This window comes from Anomaloglossus baeobatrachus, chromosome 2, assembly GCF_048569485.1.
Source record: "Anomaloglossus baeobatrachus isolate aAnoBae1 chromosome 2, aAnoBae1.hap1, whole genome shotgun sequence".
Lineage (NCBI taxonomy): Eukaryota > Metazoa > Chordata > Amphibia > Anura > Aromobatidae > Anomaloglossus > Anomaloglossus baeobatrachus.
Genome location: NC_134354.1, coordinates 192192248 through 192213011, shown reverse-complemented (window position 1 = coordinate 192213011; position 20764 = coordinate 192192248). Strand labels below are relative to the sequence as shown.

At 45.1% G+C, this 20764-nt stretch overlaps 1 protein-coding gene across 3 annotated transcripts; it reads right to left on the bottom strand.

The window, feature by feature from the left end:
• Window positions 1–1297: 1297 nt before the first annotated feature.
• Window positions 1298–11808, bottom strand: SRSF3 (serine and arginine rich splicing factor 3). 3 transcript variants are annotated; one of them, XM_075335565.1, is made up of 8 exons: window positions 11697–11805; window positions 11416–11462; window positions 7755–7814; window positions 6595–6851; window positions 6204–6338; window positions 3392–3430; window positions 1621–1707; window positions 1298–1505 (listed from the first exon to the last, which is right to left on the bottom strand). In XM_075335565.1, exons 4-8 carry the CDS (start codon window positions 6825–6827, stop codon window positions 1478–1480), a joined length of 522 nt encoding a protein of 173 aa, XP_075191680.1. In that variant the 5' UTR covers window positions 6828–6851; window positions 7755–7814; window positions 11416–11462; window positions 11697–11805; the 3' UTR covers window positions 1298–1477. The 3 variants fall into 3 exon arrangements, 2 of the variants coding, with proteins under 2 accessions (XP_075191680.1, XP_075191681.1); XM_075335566.1 differs by having other exon boundaries at window positions 6595–6802; XR_012750447.1 differs by lacking the exon at window positions 1298–1505 and adding an exon at window positions 4144–4605 and having other exon boundaries at window positions 1656–1707; window positions 11697–11808.
• Window positions 11809–20764: the final 8956 nt, after the last annotated feature.

Below are 20764 nucleotides of genomic sequence, written 5' to 3'. Positions count from 1 at the left end.
GTAAGGTTAACTGGCCTTGACCTTCCTCTACAAGTGGGCAATAGGATTGCAGGTTTTTGCAATATTACAGCATTACAGTCTGTTATGGTAATGTGAAATTGACCTAGGCTTGATTTACATCAAATCAAATCCCACCTTAGTCATCTTTTTCAATCAAAACTATTTAAACCCAAATTAAAAGAGCCAGGATTTCTTTTTGCCAAACTTTAATCCCAGAAAACATCAAGTCAGGTTTAAAAGATCTTACACAAGAAAAAAAAAAAAGGAAAAAAAAACAAAAACCAAAACTGTACATTAACCATGTTTTTTTGCCCTCAAAAAGAAAACGGGCAGTTTTACAGCTGAAACATTAAAAGTGATAATGGTCAAAACATCTGAAAATATAGCTTAAACATTGTGTCTACACCTGGAACAGAATACTAGTGGGGCCATCCCTCATACTTTGACTAGAAACACCTCAATTTGACAAAGGGGTTCTGAGAAATGTGATAACACTTAAACATTGAACTTTTCTATAAATACCTTAATTTAGGAAAAAGCTGTGATTAGTCTGTCAGGGTTTTTTTTTTTTTTTTTTAAAGATGGCAACTTCTATCTAGCAGAGAAGAGCGAGATAGACAGTGCGGTGCAGGGAGTATGCTCTTTATGCAGTCCGTCTTACGTGTCCTGACATCTTGGGTGGGTGCAAACAGATTTATGGCAGCTGCCTTCTTTAAAAACCTGGCAGTGCACTAAAGCATACATTTTTTCTAAATAAGGTATTTTTTTTTGTATAAAAGTGTATTTTACTTATAATTCTCGGAGAACCTCTATAACCAGACACAGATGTGTTCTAGTAGTGCTATGGCAATGTGTTCTACCAAAGTCTTACCACCATACGCAAACTGCTCAGATCATGATACAGTAGCTAAGGAAGTACCTCTGGGGGAAAAAAAACAAAAAAACAAAAAAAAAAAAACACCACACATTTCTAAATGGTACACTGAGATTAGATTAGAAAACATTTGCGATTCCTGCCTTTTAGACAGTTTTATGCTAGATTGGACTCTGCATTAATAAACATGCAAGTGTAAGCGATCAGGGCATGCTTGTCCATAGAAGTGGCAGTCTGCCACTAAGTAATGGGTGAAGAAGAGGTCAACTTAGGACCATTTGAGAAGCGGTGCATCAAAACTCACTTATTGGGATAAAAGGAGTTGTACAGTGTCAGTGCTCTTATGTTAACAAAAATTAAAGCTCAGTTGTAGTGCCCTGCGATTTAGATTTGTCGTTAATGAAATTGGAAAAAGCTACAGTATAAAGTTAGCAGTTTTTATTTGCCAGTTGATCGGTACGAAACTATAACAACCACTTTTTTCTTCACTTGTTACAAGACACAATACAAGTACAACTAATAAAAAAAGGTTTAAAAAGCATGTCAAAAACAAAGAAAAAGATCCTTTCCAATGTAATCTGTACAGTGTCGAATGCATTCATGTTATTTTCTTTCATTTGACCTGGATCGGCTGAAAAAGAAAAACAAAAATCAATTTACTGGAAGAAAAAGAACTAAACAATCTAAAATTTAATTCATACCCCGGAAGTGATTAAAATAAACTAAGAAATAAAAATACAACGTACCTCCTTGATCTAGAAAATGAGCGCGACAGCTTATGATTTCTATCTCTAGACAAAGACCTTTCCCTACGGCGTTCTCTAGAGAGTGACCTGAAAGCAAAAAAAAAAAAAAAAAAAAGAAATAGTACAATGTCAAGAGTCAGAATTCTGTGTTCATTAAAGCAAAAAAAAATAAAAAAAAAAAATTGGAAAGCATCTGAAAATAACACTGGTTTAAAGCAGGATTCTTGATATGTGAGATGTCCAGTAGGTGAACGTGAACTGGCAAAACCTACAGCTACTTATGTACTGCACCTTTTTCAAGCAAATATCAAATTGGCGCACAGTCATGGATTATTCCTTCAGAAAGCTTTCAACCTTTTCAGCCTCCTGATAAACCTTGGATTTAAAGGGGAAACACATCGAGGCAGACCAATAAACTAAGGGAAGTAATGCATCTTTTATTTCCTTTTTGGGTAACCTTTGCAGTTACTCATGTAGATCACCTATGCTAATTGGTTTGAATGGATATCAAGGGAAGTAATTTATACTTTTTCCCTTTTGGATAATTCAATTGGTGACTGAAGCATTATCTCTATAATTGATGATTTGACACTGATTGTTTAATGGAATTTATTTTCTTCCATTATATTAATGCTGTGGATTATTTATTTCTATTATATTAATGTTGATTATAGTCTAGAACCATGTAATACATATTTGTCATTCATAGTAATGGGAATATACATTAACCTTCCTGGGACCGTTCATACACATGTTCAGTGATTTGTTTATGCATTTATATATTCCTGGGAATATATCCCTGGGTTATGTACTAAAAAATTGTTTAAAAGAACTGAAGTCCTCACTGGTTGATACCTTTTAATGGCGAATTGAAAAGATGGTAATAATAGCAAGCTTTCCAGACTACTCAGGTCTCTTCAGGCTCAATAGAACACAAAATCAGAAGTCACATTTATACACAACAGAACATAGAATGGGGCAGTAAATAAAACAAGTTATGTGAGCAGAACTATCACTATGGCAAGAGGACAAAACTGTTGTAGCCATAAATGTTGGTGCTGCAGTTCAGTGTGAAAGTTTTATTGTCCTCTGATTAGGATCTGGTCCAGGGCTGTGATGCCCCCGAGGGTCTGAGGAGCACATATCTTAATTGATGTAAAAAGACATGAATCCATGAGACATTCATTCCTGCTCTGAATGTGTTAAAGGCCATCATAAGCTTGTACTCCCATAGTCTCCTATCTCTTAGGACTTAGTTTCCATTCAATACCAGCAATTTCATGTCCATGATGCTGTGGTCTGGGTTACAAAAATGTTTTTTTTCACTAATTTGTGCACTCCCATACAAGTGTATGATACTAATGGGTCAAGTGATTATTTACACTGACTATCCTCTTCTGGAAGTCTATAAATCATATTTATAGATTAATTCACATATATTAACAAGAAAGATAGCCGACGCGGAACAGAGGCGCCCAAAAAGCTATGGGTCATACCCTCCATTGTTAGGTAGGAATAAGATCCCTTAGGGCATTATAGGGATCCCACAATAATAAATTTTTGAACATATTGACTTATCCCTGTTCCTGTAAAGTTGGTCACTAGCACCCGGTGTCAATTTTAATAAATTCAAAAAAGATTATATATTTTATTAGAACCTTGAGGTAAATTTTGATATGGATACTACACTCAGTTCGCCTGTATCGCATTTTTCGTTTTTCCTATATTACACGCAGACATTCACAACACACCACAATACAAAGTACCTTACCTACTACGGCTACGTGAAAAGCTCCTCCGTCTTGGTGATCTAATGCAAAAGAAATACACACAGTCAGCCTTTTCCACAAGCCACTGATGGTCTTTCCTAAGATATACTTAATGATGGACCCAAGTAATTTATACCTACGCAAGATAAGCCAAGGCTACCACCTAGAAGGACTGGGAAGAGAGACTGAAAATGGAGTTTGAAACTTAGTACATAGTGATTTTCTCTAGTGCCCACTACTCGGCAGCCTGACAGCTTTGCACTGCTTACCCTGAACACCACTTGTGAACCCAGGCTGGCATCAAGAAATCTAAACTCATGCACACCACGTGGATATAGCAAGAAATATACTGTGTGAAGTGTAAGCTCAAAAAATAAATTAAAAATAAAAATTTAGTGTCTCAGATTAAGGAAAACCTCAGTGTCCTTTAGTGAAGTATTAAATAGTCCCATAATTTGTTAGCTAAATTTATTGATGGGTTAGTAGAAAGATCCCACACATTTAAAGATGATAGATAAATGGAGATCGGCCAGAATGGTCACACACAACTACTGTGTACACCTCCTATTCGGCTCAGCCTCACACAGATTTTTTTTATCAGCTTTAAACATTTCAAAGATTTCAAGCAATGTAATTTCCCTTTAGAGTTTATGCACTGCCAGCCATAAATTAATAGAAAATTACCTTCTTACAAAAGCTGCTTAATTCTCAATAAAACTAGCAGAAAACTCTGTATAAGCAGGAAAAAACTTACTAGTCTTTGGGGTTTCAACAAGCTAGAAATGGTGAGGATGCCGGACAGGTGGCCAAGTAGAATTTGTTGAAAAGGTTTTGCCAGGTGTTGCGTTGAATTTAGATGGTTTGCGAAGGGGGATGTTGTGGTTTCTCCTGCTTTTTTGGTTAGCCGTAGGCTGGCGTTGCAGTTGTTTTGAAGACATTTTGACAAAGTTAACAGCCGTGCAGATTGGCCAGGTATGTGTGGGCGCTGCAGGCGGGCTGCTGCCGAGTTTTGGTTAAGGTTGGAGAGGAGGAAGGCTGAGTGGACAGCATGCTCGGGAACCATAGGGCGGTGCAACCTGATGACTGGCCATGCCTGGGTCATGTGATACAACACCAGCCAAGCTGAATGGAGCGCGCTGGTCACATGACGCTGAAAGGGCTAGTTGACTGGCTAATGTAGACCCAGAGGGTGGTGAGAAGAGACATGATGGTGACTCTGCAACGGGTTTCATTTTTATTAGATGAACCAAAGGCACAAAACAGAAATAAATACAAAAAAACAAATAAACAAGATATCAGTATAACCATCTATACTCTAACAAATCACTGATGGGGCTGCTAAGCATTGAGTCACCGAGCTTGCTGTTCAGTAACACTCAATATCTTACAGGATCAGTGAATGAAGACTATGCACGTTAAAGTTTAAAGGGTACATGCAAACGGGTCGGATACACAGTAGATTTTTCAAGCAAAATCTGCTGGGTATTACAGTAGCAGCATTGGATGAGATTATATAAACTCATTCACATGCCGAACAGAAAATCCACAATAGAAATTGATAGGCTGTGGATATAAAATCCGTACCAATCAATTTATGGTGTGGATTTTGCCTTTTGCAGGGCAAAAAGATGAGATGTGGCAAATCCACATTTCAAGACAGACATTTTTTTTGCCACTACAGAAATTTTGCAACAGGCAAATTCCCATGTGGATGTACCCTAAAGAGTATTCCCACTATGGACATTTATGCCATACACATCTGACACCTATTGGTCCCATATCTATCTGTAGAACAGGGCTTCCAGGATCCACGTAGGGTTGAAATTACTTAAGGGAGAGGTGGCCATCCACATGCAGCTTCCATATTCTACTTTTGTGAGTTACGCAAACCATTAAAGCAAGCCTTGCTGTTCATGTGACTGCCACCTATCCATTAAATTACTGACAATGCAGAGATCACTTTTCCAACTGAGAAAGGGGGTAGAAAGCTTATTTCTGCAGCTAGATATGGCACCCAACCCCGAGACCTGCCACTGTCAGACATTGTAAAAAGGTATACACCATAATTATCCAAGGTGGGACCACTCAAAAATGAGATCCATTAATGAGCCTTGACAACTTAACACAAAATACACACCAATAACTTTCTAAAATGAAAACCCTGTATGGAAAGGTGTGTCTAACTGGTTGTGTTCACATGGTATGAAGAGAAAATGGATGTGCATGCGGCTTTCTTTCACTTTAAAACTGTATGGAGTTTTCAATATCACCAGTCCCTATGGATTATGTAGTAAGCAAAACCCAAATAGTAAAGGGATTCTGAAGGGGCATAGTATTCACTAGTGTGAGAGAAAGCAATGGCTAAGAGCTGAACGCAATGTGTCCACAATTTGTCAACAGAAACTCAGCAAAAACATTTGTCTGCATAAAAGGCTTAAAAGTATTGTAAGAGCAAAAACAAATTGGAGACACAAGGGTTTGGGCTTTGGTATGTTTAAGGCTGTTATATAGCAACCTTTTTCGCCATCTATTTTCAAGATGTGCAATAAAATTAAATTTCACCATTCAAATAAGCTAATATTTTTAGAAATTTGCAGAAAATACAATCAATAAGGAGCCTTTTATTTCTGCTAGACATGGCCAAGGCATAACTGGCATAAGTGTGATTAATGCCCTGCGCTGCATTGACGTATTTAAAAAAAATTAAAAAAAAAAAATCTACACAGCAGTATTATAAATTAAGTGATTGAACTCAACACTGAAATTGTGATCAAACAATTATATGCAGAGACATAGCAAGAAACGTTACCATACCTGCGCCTCGGAGGGGGGCTCCTCCTGCGGTAATCATCCCTAGGACGCCTATTCCATGAGGGTGGAGGGCCTCGATTCCTACTCCTTTTCTCACCATTTGATAATTCTACTCTAACACGACAGCCACATAAAGTTCTACAAAACGAAAAATTATTAATGGTAGTCAAGGTGAAGAAAAACTAACTTGCCAAGGTCTAAAATATTCTATGGATTTCATATTACTAGTTACTGCTCTAACACATACGCAAGCTGGAAAAAATAAATCTAAGTCCAGTTTACAGCTGCTAGAAAACTTACAATTGATCACTTGTCCTAAGAAAAGGGAATCAAAAGTGAATCAGCTTTCTTTATATCCATATATTAGGTGAATTTTTCAATAGAGTAGAATTACCGTCCATCTAATTCTCTGACCGCATCTGCAGCATCTCTGGGATCCTCAAACTCAACAAAAGCAAAGCCAGGGGGGTTCCTGGCCACCCACACACTACGTAAAGGTCCATAGTAGCCAAAAGCGCGCTCCAATTCTGTCTTGTTACCATTGTTACCCAGATTTCCAACATAGACTTTGCAGTCCAGGGGGCAGGAGTCACGATGCATTGCTGGAGATGGGGGAGATATTAACATGTTTTCAATATGATGCTTCTTTTACTGCAATAAAAGCAACAAAATGTTTCTGGAGTGATTAATTTGAGCTTATTTAAAAGTGTAAAACCTGCTGAAACATTTATTAGCCTTTTTGTGATCAGTAGTAAGAGTGAGAAAGATGTGATCTGCTGACTCACTTCCAGAATTCACTTGCTCAATGTAAGTCTATGAGACTCAAGACATACATTGAGAAGAACTAATGGTACGTGGTGTGAGCCAACAAGAGCTGCAGTCACATGAGGCAGAAGGGGGAGCGGTGCTGGAAACAGCAGAACACCGCATCCAATAAGGCCCTGTGCCCACGGGAGAAAATACCTGCGGATTTTCTTCATTTTCCAGATTAATCCACAGGTTTGCACAAGTACAGACACTCCCCATGTCATCCTATGGGATTTGGGGAGTGCCGTTTCAATGCTGCAGATTTTGCACCTGCGGATTTCCTGCAGCCGCAAAGAACTGGATGTCAATTATTCCTGTGGATTTCCTGCCTTTCTACTATGGAGATACAGGGGGGAAATCCACAGGAATAACGCAGCAAAGGATAGCTGCGGATTAAGGGGAGCTGCTGCGTGAACCTGTGGAAATACCTGCAGAAAATTCAGCAGGTATTTTCTCCCATAGGCAGAAGGCCTAAGTATTTTAACTCACACATATACATTATTGAAAGAACCCCCCCCAGCAAGAATGGGACTTTAAAGTGTCCAAAAGAACCCCCAACCCCCTCCTCAGCATCTTGCCTGTCACCACCACACAAGACAACAGCATAAAATAAAATAAAATAGAAGCCCCCTGCGTTTTTTTTTCTTCCCAACAAAGAAGTTTCAGTAATACAATAATAAAGTCAGGAATAAAACTAGTGAATCGACAATGAATGTACATTTTCTAGATCTGTATACTGATACATACCTTAGCTTAATGGATGAAACAAATCTCAGGGAACTCTGCAGCAAAGTGCTGAAACTGAATCTAATAAGAAAAAAAAAATATAAAGTATAACAACTGACATAGTAATAACTACATTTTCTCTCAGTCCTAGATCGAGAGTAAAAGCAAAGATAGGACATCTTGTAGTATGCATCAAAATTGCTCAAATCTGGTTACAGTTCTGTCTCCAGTGGGGGAGCAAATGGGAGAGCCCAGACCCTCAATGCTTACAATTAAGAGCACACAAAGTATATATACAAGTACACACAGGGCTCGTTCACACAACCATATAGACCATATTTTTGATTGATATGCCATCGGGGTGGGTGGGGGGAGGAAACACTTGGATCAATTTTATTCAATAGGGCAGTGCAGACAGCTGATTTTTTTATTTTCATTGTGTGAAGAGGAAAAATAAATTGCACAAAGCACAATTTTCACGTTTTTAAATGATTTTGGAATAAAACTTGCTTTTACATCGTTGGACGCTGGATTTTTTTTTTACTCCCTTTACTAACCCAATCTTCCTCCACAAATCAGATAAAACTCACCCATTTAAATCTATGGGTGTAGGGGAAAAAAAAAAAATATATAAAACCTGATGCTATAGTATGGCATTCCATTTTTAGGGTATGTGCGCACGTTGCGCAAATACATGCAGTTACGCTGCGCTTTGTAGCGCAGCGTAACTGCATGCGTCCTGCGTCCCCTGCACAGTCTATGGAGATTGTGCAGGGGCCGTGCGCACGTGGCGTTTAAGAGCGCAGCGCTTCGGCTACTGCCGAAGCGCTGCGTAAAAAGAAGTGACATGTCACTTCTTTCCTGCGCGTTGCCGGCAGCTCCTGCTCTGTCTATGGCAGGAGCTGCATGCAGAGCGCATGGAATCGGCGCTCACTACGGACATTTCTGCAGCGATCTAAAGCGCACATGTGCTCTTCAGATCACTGCAGAAATTTCTGCAGGGCTAGTACGCAACGTGCGCACATAGCCTTACAGATACATTAAAATTCTATTGAGTAGGAAACAAAATGGTCCTGTAAATAATTAATGGCTGCTGATAGCACATGAACTAAAAGGTTAAAAATAAGAAAAAAAAAAATCCCACTTTTCTGCATAAATCTTGTTTTGGTCACTCCCCTATACGCTCATTTGAACCTACTCACACACAAAGTTACAAGGTAGGCCCATGTTCACGTTGTATTTTTGCTGTAGTCAAAAGTAAAATGTAGGCAGTAAAAAAGCTGAAATGCAGGATTAACTGCATTTTGTAAGATCCCACAATTCAGCTGTGTCCACACTGGAAGCATAAACAATACAAGGTGGCAAATGTGAAACCATAAGGCTATGTTAACACAGGGCATCTTTTGTTATGTGCGTTTTGAGTGCATCTCATTTTCTAAAAACACACCCTGAGCATTCAGGAAAAACGCTTCAAAAACGCATGCGTTTTGGAAGTGAAATCTATTGATTGGAAGCGCTAAGGCTATGTGCACTTCAAATCGCTGCAGAAACAGTCTGTAATGAAAAGCGCCCTGGATGCAGCCTCTGCCATAGACAGAGCGGGGCCTGCATTCAAAGCGCATGAAAGAAGTGACATGTTGCTTTTTAGAACGCAGCACTTAGGCAGTAGCCGAAGCGCTGCGTTTTAATACGCCACGTGGGCATGGATTAGGCACAATCTTCATAGACTGTGCTGGGGACGAGGACGCATGCAGTTCGCTCTTCCCCATCACCTGACCCCAAGGCTCCGGTGAGGTCATCACAGCCCAGCATTCCTCCTGCTTGTGCACTATGCAGTGAAGGAGCGAGAAGGGATATGCTGGGCTGTATGAGTGGGGAAACTCCGCCCACAGCCCACTGACTCGTGGAGACTGGGGGCCGGCCGCGGTGATGTCAGGTGAGCAGGACGTTGACAAAACATCCCGGAAGTCACGGAGAATGGAGGGGGTGTTGGTCACGCGATTGCGATGAGCGGAAAACAATAGCGCCGCTCACAGGAATAGTTGGCAACACAAGGTATTCGAGAGAAGTCTTGTTTCTCAACATAATATTGTTATGGCCAATAATATGGGTGAACCATCTCTAATCATTGCTTTCGATGGCTGAAGAACACTGCAAAAATGCTGATAGTCGACATGCTGCAGACCTGAAAGGCAGATTTCCAAATCAGAGAAGGGAAAAGATTTTTGAAATCAGCTATTGACGGAAAAAAGCAGCATTTAATTTGCATAAAAATGTTGCAAAAACAATGTGTGAACATGGCCTTACTCTGTAAATGGGTGAATCGCTATCGAGCCTAGAAAAAGCCCCAGTGGCCAATGCATTTTTTTTTTAGTACAATACTAAGCTTAGCAAAAGGAAAAAAAAAACACCTGATTTCTACAATGCCATTTGCTGAGGATTGCTTCCCCTTAGCTTATACTGAAGAGGATCAATGGAAAACCACAGTGTATGGGGAGAGGGCCGATTCCCCCCTCCCCCAAATAAGGCTACTTTCACACTTGCATTGAACGGCATCCGTTGCATTGCATGACGGATGCGTTGCATATAATGGCAAAACGGATCGTACAAAACAACGGAAAGCTTTTTTTTTTTTAAATTTTTTCTTTAGTTTTACCGGCAGCAGACTATTGTGAACGATCAGCTGAAGGCTCTCACGTGCCCGACGCTCGGCTGAAGGCTCTCACGTGCCCGACGCTCGGCTGAAGGCTCTCACGTGCCCGACGCTCGGCTGAAGGCTCTCACGTGCCCGACGCTCGGCTGAAGGCTCTCACGTGCCCGACGCTCGGCTGAAGGCTCTCACGTGCCCGACGCTCGGCTGAAGGCTCTCACGTGCCCGACGCTCGGCAGAAGGCTCTCACGTGCCCGACGCTCGGCAGAAGGCTCTCACGTGCCCGACGCTCGGCAGAAGGCTCTCACGTGCCCGACGCTCGGCAGAAGGCTCTCACGTGCCCGACGCTCGGCAGAAGGCTCTCACGTGCCCGACGCTCGGCTGAAGGCTCTCACGTGCCCGACGCTCGGCTGAAGGCTCTCACGTGCCCGACGCTCGGCTGAAGGCTCTCACGTGCCCGACGCTCGGCTGAAGGCTCTCACGTGCCCGACGCTCGGCTGAAGGCTCTCACGTGCCCGACGCTCGGCTGAAGGCTCTCACGTGCCGGACGCTCGGCTGAAGGCTCTCACGTGCCGGACGCTCAGCTGAACGTTCGGCCACCGAGAAACAAAATAAAGTTTCTGTGATAAAAAAAAAAAAAAAAAGCATGCGCAGTGAAAAATAAAAAGGTTTCCGCCGCTCAAAAAAGTTACATGCTGCGTTCCTTCCGCCCGACGTAGTGTCAAAATAATGACGCTGCGTTGTCCAGCGGATGCAACGCTGACACTTGTGTTACAGTGCGTTGTCCATACAAGTCTATGGAGAATAGCGCAGTGCGTTAATGGACTGCGCTATTCTCCATAGTGACGGACTGCGCTGAACGCAAAAAGTACCCTCAGGGAATAAAGACAAAACGAACCTACACAAATCAAAACATAAAAAGGTTTGAAATATAGGAAACCCACATCCCCCAACTAAAGAGTTAATTGGATCCACACACACGTTATATACACCCCCCACGTGTGGCAGAGTCCGGCGGGGTCACGTGCTCACCTCAGTCCCACGGTCCGTGTCCTCGCTCACGCGGCGGTCTATTCCCTCTGTGGGCAAGATACACGCAGGTTAGTACACGGAGAGTACAGGGCTCCTGCTCCACATTCACCAGAGGCCATTACATCCCTTCCCGCTTCACGACACAGACAAAATGGCGTCGGCTCTTTGTCTCTGCCCATCCGCACACAGGTAACGCACGGAGGCGCTTCCCATTACCTGAGGCCACCAGAGTGAGCGGGAGGGAGAGGAAACCATGCACAGTGTGAAGAGCAATCACTTACCGCTGTTCTCCGGGGCTCGGGGTCCGGGCTGCTCCGCGCCTCCAGTCTCCAGTCGCGCTTCTTGTCGTCCGACTCCACAGGCACAAAATGGCTCACGAGCTATAGGGCGGCTCTCCCATGTTCAAGCCTCGACCAACGTGACCTCAGAAAAGCCAATCGCGTCCAAGGCTCCAGCCTGGCCACGCCCATTCTGGTGTTCAGCGGAAGGCACGTCTCTATCTGAGGCCGAGGCTGCCATCTTTTGTCCTGGCTGTGTGTGAATAATGGAGGTTGCTCGCCATTGTATGTAGTGTGCACACGCTGTGGAGGACAGGCTTGTGAATATGAGCTCCTGGCAGAATGTGGACTGGCTCGGTGTGTGGTGTACAAAGGTGTGCTGTGCTCAGCCCCTATATTATAAATGGCGGACGTGAGAGCTGGCTGTGGTAATTTACAAGTATATAATGTAGCGACGCTCCGTTCTCCCACACCTGGAGGGAGATGCAATGTAGGAGGTGTAATAGGGCTCAGGAGCTGTGGGCACCACTCCCCTCCATCAGGGCTACACTGGGGTGGACGCCACTGCAGAGCGCAAGGAGTTAATGAGCCCCCTCTCAGGTCGTGTTCACACGTCCAACTTTCACAGCGCACCATGTTCGGCGGCCGTAGTACCCAACAGACACATTTGTACAGACAATGACCGGCTCTACTCAGACTGCAAGTGGATGTGGGGAACAAGTGCACTTAGGACTCCCAGCTTCAGCGAAACCAGCAGTTGTACTTCATAAACCAGGGGTGGGGAACCGTTTTTCTGCCGGGGGCCATTGGAAATTTCTGCCAACCTTCGGGGGCCGCACAAAATTATCAATGTGAAAATGAACCAGCTATATTTGGTCAAACAATTAACTCACCCTAAGGCTATGTGCGCACGTTGCATAATTACATGCAGTTACGCTGTGCTTTGTAGCGCAGCGTAACTGCATGCGTCCTGCGTCCCCTGCATGTGCTGCCCGAAGCGCGCGTTCTAAGAAGTGACATGTCACTTCTTCCGTGCGCTTTGCCGGCAGCTCCTGCTCTGTCTATGGCACAAGCTGCAGGCAGAGCGCATGGAATCGGCTTTTTTTTTTTTCACTACGGACATTTTCTGCAGCGATTTGAAGCGCACATGTGCTTTTCAGATCGCTGCAGAAATTTCTGCAGTGACTGTACACAACGTGCGCACATAGCCTTAGTGTGGTGTGGTGTAGTGGCCGAAACTGCTTCTCTTGTGCAGCTGTGATATTCGGTGATACTCAAGTTGCTTCTCACAACTGCTTTTCCAGGTTTGTCTCGGTCTGGAGCGCAGGCAACTCTTTGTGATAATAAGATTGGTAATGATATTTATTCATTTATATAGCGCTATTAATTCCACAGTGCTTTACATACATTGGTCACAGTGTCCCCATTGGGGCTCACAATATAAATTCCCTATGAGTATGTCTTTGAAATGTGGGAGGAAACCAGAGTACTCAGTGGAAACCCATGCAAACATGGGGAGAACATACAAACTGCTTGCAGATGTTGTCCTTGGTGGGATGTGAACTCAGGACCCCAGCACTGCAAGACTACAGTGCTAACCACTGAGCCACCGTACCAGCCTGAGGAATCCAGAAACAGAATCCACAAACTCCATGTGCTACTAAACGTATTGGAGGCAGCATAATTATCAGCAGAGTTCCTCCATTCAACAAATATTAACCGTCTCATATACATCACATAACAGACACAGGGACTGGTGTATATAAATATCAGGAGACAAATACATGACTGAAGGGGCTGTTGGCATACACATCACATAGGAGACGCTGAGACTGCTGTATATACATCACATAGGAGACGCTGGGACTACTGTATATACATCACAGGAGACACTGGGGCACATACATCACACGAGGGGCTGGGGACATGTATATGCCCCAGCCCTCTCCTGTGATGTATATGCCCCCAGCCCTCTCCTGTGATGTATATGCTTTCAGCCTGTCCTGTGATGTATATGCTTTCAGCCTCCTGTGAGATATATGCGCCCAGACCCTCCTGTGAGATATATGCGTCCAGCCCCTCATATGAGAGATATATGCTCCCAGCCCCTCCTTTGAGAGATATGTGCTCCCAGCCCGTCCTGTGAGAGATCTATGCTCCCAGCCCCCCCTGTGAGAGATCTATGCTCCCAGCCCCCCCTGTGAGAGATCTATGCTCCCAGCCCCTCCTGTGAGAGATCTATGCTCCCAGCCCCTCCTGTGATGTACAGTGCAAGCCAAAAGTTTGGACACACCTTCTCATTCAAAGAGTTTTCTTTATTTTCATGACTGAAAATTGTAGATTCACATTGAAGTCTTCAGAACTATGAATTAACACATGTGGAATGAAATACTTAACACAAAAGTGTGAAACAACTGAAAATATGTCTTCTATTCTAGGTTCTTCAAAGTAGCCACCTTTTGCTTTGATTAATGCTTTGCATGTTCTTGGCATTCTCTTGATTTAACTTCAAGAGGTAGTCACCGGAAATGGTTTTCACTTCACAGGTGTGCCCTGTCAGGTTTAATAAGTGGGATTTCTTGCCTTTATAAATGGGGGTGGGACCATCAATTGTGTTATGCAGAAGTCTGGTGGATACACAGCTGATAGTCCTACTGAATAGACTGTTAGAATTTGTATTATGGCAAGAAAAAAGAAGCAAAGTAAAGAAAAAGGAGTGGCCATCATTACTTTAAGAAATGAAGGTCAGTCAGTTCGAAAATTTGGGAAAATTTTGAAAGTGTCCCCAAGTGCACTGGCAAAAAACATCAAACACTACAAAGAAACTGGCTCACATGAGGACCGCCCCAGGAAAAGAAGACCAAGAGTCACCTCTGCTGCGGAGGATAAGTTTATCCAAGTCACCAGCCTCAGAAATTGCAGCTTAACAGCAGCTCAGATTAGAGACCAGGTCAATGCCACACAGAGTTCTTGCAGCAGACACATCTCTAGAACAACTGTTAAGAGGAGACTTTGTGCAGCAGGCCTTCATGGTAAAATAGCTGCTAGGAAACCACTGCTAAGGACAGGCAACAAGCAAAAGAGACTTGTTTGGGCTAAAGAACACAAGGAATGGACATTAGACCAGTGGAAATCTGTGCTTTGGTCTGATGAGTCCAAATTTCAGATCTTTGGATCCAACCACCGTGTCTTTGTGCGACGCAGAAAAGGTGAACGGATGGTCTCTACATACCTGGTTCCCACCGTGAAGCATGGAGGAGGAGGTGTGATGGTGTGGGGGTGCTTTGCTGGCGACACTGTTGGGGATTTATTCAAAATAGAAGGCATACTGAGCCAGCATGGCTACCACAGCCTCTTGCAGCAGCATGCTATTCCATCCGGTTTGCGTTTAGTTGGACCATCATTTATTTTTCAACAGGACAATGACCCCAAACACACCTCCAGGCTGTGTAACGGCTATTTGACTAAAGGTGGCAAGAGCAATCGCACCCGTCCCCGTCGTTTCTGCGTCACGGGCAATTAGTTGCCCGTGGCGCACAAAGTCGTTATTCCCCGTCACACGTATTTACCTCCCTAATGACGTCGCTGTGGTCAGCGAACATCCTCTTCCTGAAGGGGGAGGGACGTTCGGCGTCACAGCGACGTCACACAGCGGCCGCCCAATAGAAGCGGAGGGGCGGAGATGAGCGGGACGTAACATCCCGCCCACCTCCTTTCTGCATTGCCGGCGGGACGCAGGTAAGCTGTGTTTGTCGTTCCCAGGGTGTCACACGTAGCGATGTGTGCTGCCTCGGGAACGATGAACAATCGATGCACGAAGGAGGATCGACATTATGAAAATGAACGATGTGTCAACGAGCAATGATAAGGTAAGTATTTTTGCTCGTTAACAGTCGTTCGGAGATGTCACACGCTACGACAACTCTTAACGATGCCGGATGTGCGTCACAAACTACGTGACCCCGCCGACATATCGTTAGATATATCGTAGCGTGTGATGGGGCCTTAAGAGTGATGGGGTGTTACGCCAGATGACCTGGCCTTCACAGTCACCAGACCTGAACCCAATCGAGCTGGACCGCAGAGTGAAGGCAAAAGGGCCAACAAGTGCTAAGCATCTCTGGGAACTCCTTCAAGACTGTTGGAAGACCATTTCCGGTGACTTCCTCTTGAAGCTAATCAAGAGAATGCCAAGAGTGTGCAAAGCAGTAATCAAAGCAAAAGGTGGCTACTTTGAAAAACCTAGAATATAAGACATATTTTGAGTTGTTTCACACTTTTTTGTTAAGTATTTCCTTCCACATGTGTTAATTCATAGTTTTGATGCCTTCAATGGGAATCTACAATTTTCAGAGTCATGAAAATAAAGAAAACTCTTTGAATGAGAAGGTGTGTCCAAACCTTTGGTCTGTACTGTATATACCACAGCCTCTCCTGTGATATGTATGGCCCCAGCATCTCCAATGTGATGTATATGCCCCAGCGTGTGATGTATATGCCCCCAGCATCTCCACTGTGATGTATGTGCATCCATCCCCTCTAGTGATGTATATGCCCCTAGCATCTCCAATGTTATGTATATATCACAGGAGGGGTTGAGGCATACACATCACAGGAGACACTGGGGGCATACACATAACAGGAGACGCTGGGGCATATCCATGACAGGATGGTCTGGGAGCATATACATTACAGGAGATGTTGGGGGCATATACATGACAAGAGGGACTGGAGAACAGACATTAGGTCACTGGGAGGCATAAGCATTGCTGTTGGGCACAGACATCACTAAGGCGGCACAGAGCACTAGGTGGGCATAGGCATCACTAGAAGGGCACAGGCATCACTACGGGGGCACACAGACATCAATAAGGTGGGGGGGAAACCAGACATCACTGGGAAGGCTGCACACAGCACTGGGAGCTGCACACAGCACTGGAGGGGGCACGCTGCACCGGAGAAGGGCTGGAGAGCGCGCGACACACAGCGTCGGGGAGCGCGCGACACTCAGCGTCGCGGAGCGGGCGGCATACAATGCTGGAAGCGGTGAAGTTGCTGTGGGACGGAAGCACAGAGCGCTAAACCCGCCCACAAAGTAAGTTCTGAGCACGCTGGCACCTGCCAGCGAAAGAGCTTATTGATGCGCGCAAGCAGCGCATGTGGAGATTTAAAGGGCTGGCAACCGGTAAGACCGCAGCAGCGGCCGTAAAACGTCCGCCACCGGGCATCTGCCCAGGGGCTGCTGAAAAGGTCATGGCGGGCCGGAGGTTCCCCACCCCTGTCATAAACCAGTAATACAGATGAAAATAAGCAGCTCTGTAACTACTTTCACACTTCCATTTTTTACATCAATCACAATCCGTTTTGTGACTGATGGGAAGGATGCGTCGCAGATGTAAAACTGATGCGACGGATCCTGCAAAAAATGAATCCGTTGTAGAATTTTTATTTTATGCGAGAGAGAGAGAGAAGATCAGACCAGGAATGATTTTACACCAGATCTGAGCATGCTCGGTTGAAAAAAAGGATAATTCGCTGGAATCTTGCATTTTACGGATTCAGTCGGGTTCCAGCGCCCATGGGCTTCTATTGTAACCAACGGCGGACGCCGACGGAATCCTGCACAGTGCGTTTTTCCGACGATCAAAAGAACATTACAGTCTCAGTTGCTTCCGCCCGACGGTCAGTCATTCCAGAACTGAACAGTTGGCCGGCGGATGCAATTGATTGCCATCAGTCACAATCCGTCCTTTAGGGCCCACTCACACTTGCGCTATTTTGACGCAAACGGAATCCGTCACTAATGTAGTACAGTTCATTTATTTACAGTGGAAGCGTGACATCGTGTGGACACAAGCGGGTACTGCATGACACACACGCGCCATAGTAACGCGCTTCCACTGTAAATAAATGAACTGTACTACATTAGTGAAGGATTCCGTTTGCGTCAAAATAGCGCAAGTGTGAAACTAGCCTCATTCAACTCTATGGGGAAAAAACAATCCTGCAAATTATTTTGCAGGATTCAGTTGTTTCTCAAATCGACGGATTGTGACTGATGCAAAAAGACTGAAGTGTGAAAGCATGGGTGTGCCAAACATGCTGGGCATGGTCAGTAGAGCATGATGGAATCCAGCACTGGATTCCGTCGTGTGACGGATTACGGCGTAATCCAGCACCATAGACAGCCATTATAGCTTTTGATGGATTGTGACGGAATCCTGCGCAATGCGTTTTTTTGCTGCTCCAAAAAACGTTACATTCAGCGTTGCTCCCGCCTGATGGTCAGTCAGTAAATGACTGATCCGTTAAACGGCGGATGCAATGCAAGGCCATCAGTCACAATCCGTTCTTAATACAAGTCTGTGAGGAAAAAACGGAATCCTGCAAAATATTTTACAGATACCGTAGTTCCTCAAGGTGACGGATTGCGACTGATGCAAAACAATACAAGTGTGAAAGCAGCCTGAGGCCTCCGACACACATCCGTGAAAAACACGCACGTGTGTTACGTTCCGTTTTTCGGGTCCGTTTTCAAGTCCGTTTTTATGGTACGTGTGGCATCCGTGTGAATTGCGTATGCTAGCCGTGTGTGCGTGTTGAATTGTCATACCGCGGCTCTGTCTGTGTCGCGTACTGATTAGCGGTCACCCGTGAAGGACTCACCGGTGACCGCAAATCCCCTGAGTGACTGAAGTGAGCAGCGCGATGATACATATTAATAATGGAAGGTATGTCGGGGAGACACCTGACATGATTAATCTTGGACTTAGTGGCAGCTATGGGCTGCTGCTATTAACTCCTTATTACCCCGATTGTCAACGCACCAGGACAAATCATGAAGAGCCGGGTAGAGTCCCAGAACTGTCGCATCTAATGGATGCGGCTATTCTGGGCGGCTGCTGGCTGATATTGTTAGGCTGGGGGGCTCACCATAATGTGGGGAACCCCATCCTGAGAATACCAGCCTTCAGCCGTATGACTTTACCCTGGCTGGTATAAAAAATGAGGGGAACCGCACATCGTTTTTTTTAAATTAATTATTTATTTATTTTACTGCTCGATATTGACACGCCCAACGGAGGCTGTGATTGGTTGCAGTGAGACAGTTGTCACTCTGCGTGGGGGCGTGTCTCACTGCAACAAATCATAGGCGCTGGTGGGCGGGGAAAGCAGGGAATACGAGATTGATTAATGAACGTCCGGCTTTTTCAAAATAGTAAAAGCCGCCGGAGTTTTTTTAACAGCTGTGCAGCGCCGCGCCGGTGATCGGGGAACGGTAAGTATGAGAGAGGGGGGTGACTGATCGACAGACTGAGAGAGGAACCTGGAAACTATAGGCCGGTAAGCTTAAAGGGAATGTATCGTCAGAAAAAAAAAAAAAATAAATACCTGAAAAAATGTAAAGTAATATTATTTTAATGTTTTGTTTAAATATTATTTTCTTTTTTTAATTGAGCAAAATGTTAAAAAAAAATAAAAAGTTTAATATTTTCCACTGTTTCCACTGTTAAACACTAGGGGGAGCAGCTTCTGAAATCCTACAGAAATCCCACTGTAGGAAAAAGCTCACGTTACAGCTTGCAGTAAAGTGGGCGGAGTCTGCTCTCCTGTGTGTGATGGGACGCCTCCACCTCCCAATCTGAGTGTTTACAAAGGATAACAGAGAATGACATGTAGGGACATAGTGCACAGCCATTTTGTTGGTGACCAGAAATGTATAAAGTGTCACCAAGGACAGCAGGAGTATCACCCAGGACAGGATTAGATACACGGCCGTGCAGACCGCATCACCCAGAACAGGATTAGATACACGGCCGTGCAGACCGCATCACCCAGGACAGGATTAGATACACGGCCATGCAGACCGCATCACCCAGGACAGGATTAGATACACGGCCGTGCAGACCGCATCACCCAGGACAGGATTAGATACACGGCCGTGCAGACCGCATCACCCAGGACAGGATTAGATACACGGCCGTGCACACAGCATCACCCAGGACAGGATTAGATACACGGCCGTGCGGACCGCATCACCCAGGACAGGATTAGATACACGGCCGTGCGGACCGCATCACCCAGGACAGGATTAGATACATGGCCGTGCAGACCGCATCACCCAGGACAGGATTAGATACACGGCCGTGCAGACCGCATCACCCAGGACAGGATTAGATACACGGCCGTGCAGACCGCATCACCCAGGACAGGATTAGATACACGGCCGTGCACACAGCATCACCCAGGACAGGATTAGATACACAGCCGTGCACACAGCATCACCCAGGACAGGATTAGATACACGGCCGTGCAGACCACATCACCCAGGACAGGATTAGATACACGGCCGTGCAGACAGCATCACCCAGGACAGGATTAGATACACGGCCGTGCAGACCTCATCACCCAGGACAGGATTAGATACACGGCCGTGCAGACCGCATCACCCAGGACAGGATTAGATACACGGCCGTGCAGACAGCATCACCCAGGACAGGATTAGATACACGGCCGTGCAGACCGCATCACCCAGGACAGGATTAGATACACGGCCGTGCAGACCGCATCACCCAGGACAGGCTTAGATACACGGCCGTGCACACAGCATCACCCAGGACAGGATTAGATACACGGCCGTGCGGACCGCATCACCCAGGACAGGATTAGATACACGGCCGTGCGGACCGCATCACCCAGGACAGGATTAGATACATGGCCGTGCAGACCGCATCACCCAGGACAGGATTAGATACACGGCCGTGCAGACCGCATCACCCAGGACAGGATTAGATACACTGCCGTGCAGACCGCATCACCCAGGACAGGATTAGATACACGGCCGTGCACAGAGCATCACCCAGGACAGGATTAGATACACGGCCGTGCAGACCTCATCACCCAGGACAGGATTAGATACACGGCCGTGCACACAGCATCACCCAGGACAGGATTAGATACACGGCCGTGCAGACCGCATCAACCAGGACAGGATTAGATACACGGCCGTGCACACAGCATCACCCAGGACAGGATTAGATACACGGCCGTTCAGACAGCATCACCCAGGA

Excerpts from the sequence above, each read along its gene's own strand:
- SRSF3 (XM_075335565.1), bottom strand. The coding sequence starts at position 6,827 with ATGTTAATATCTCCCCCATCTCCAGCAATGCATCGTGACTCCTGCCCC. Across the intron at positions 6,339-6,594 it reads GTCAGAGAATTAGATGGACG|AACTTTATGTGGCTGTCGTG; the intron begins GTAATTCTACTC and ends TTCGTTTTGTAG. Across the intron at positions 1,708-3,391 it reads TTTTCACGTAGCCGTAGTAG|GTCACTCTCTAGAGAACGCC; the intron begins GTAAGGTACTTT and ends TTTTGCTTTCAG.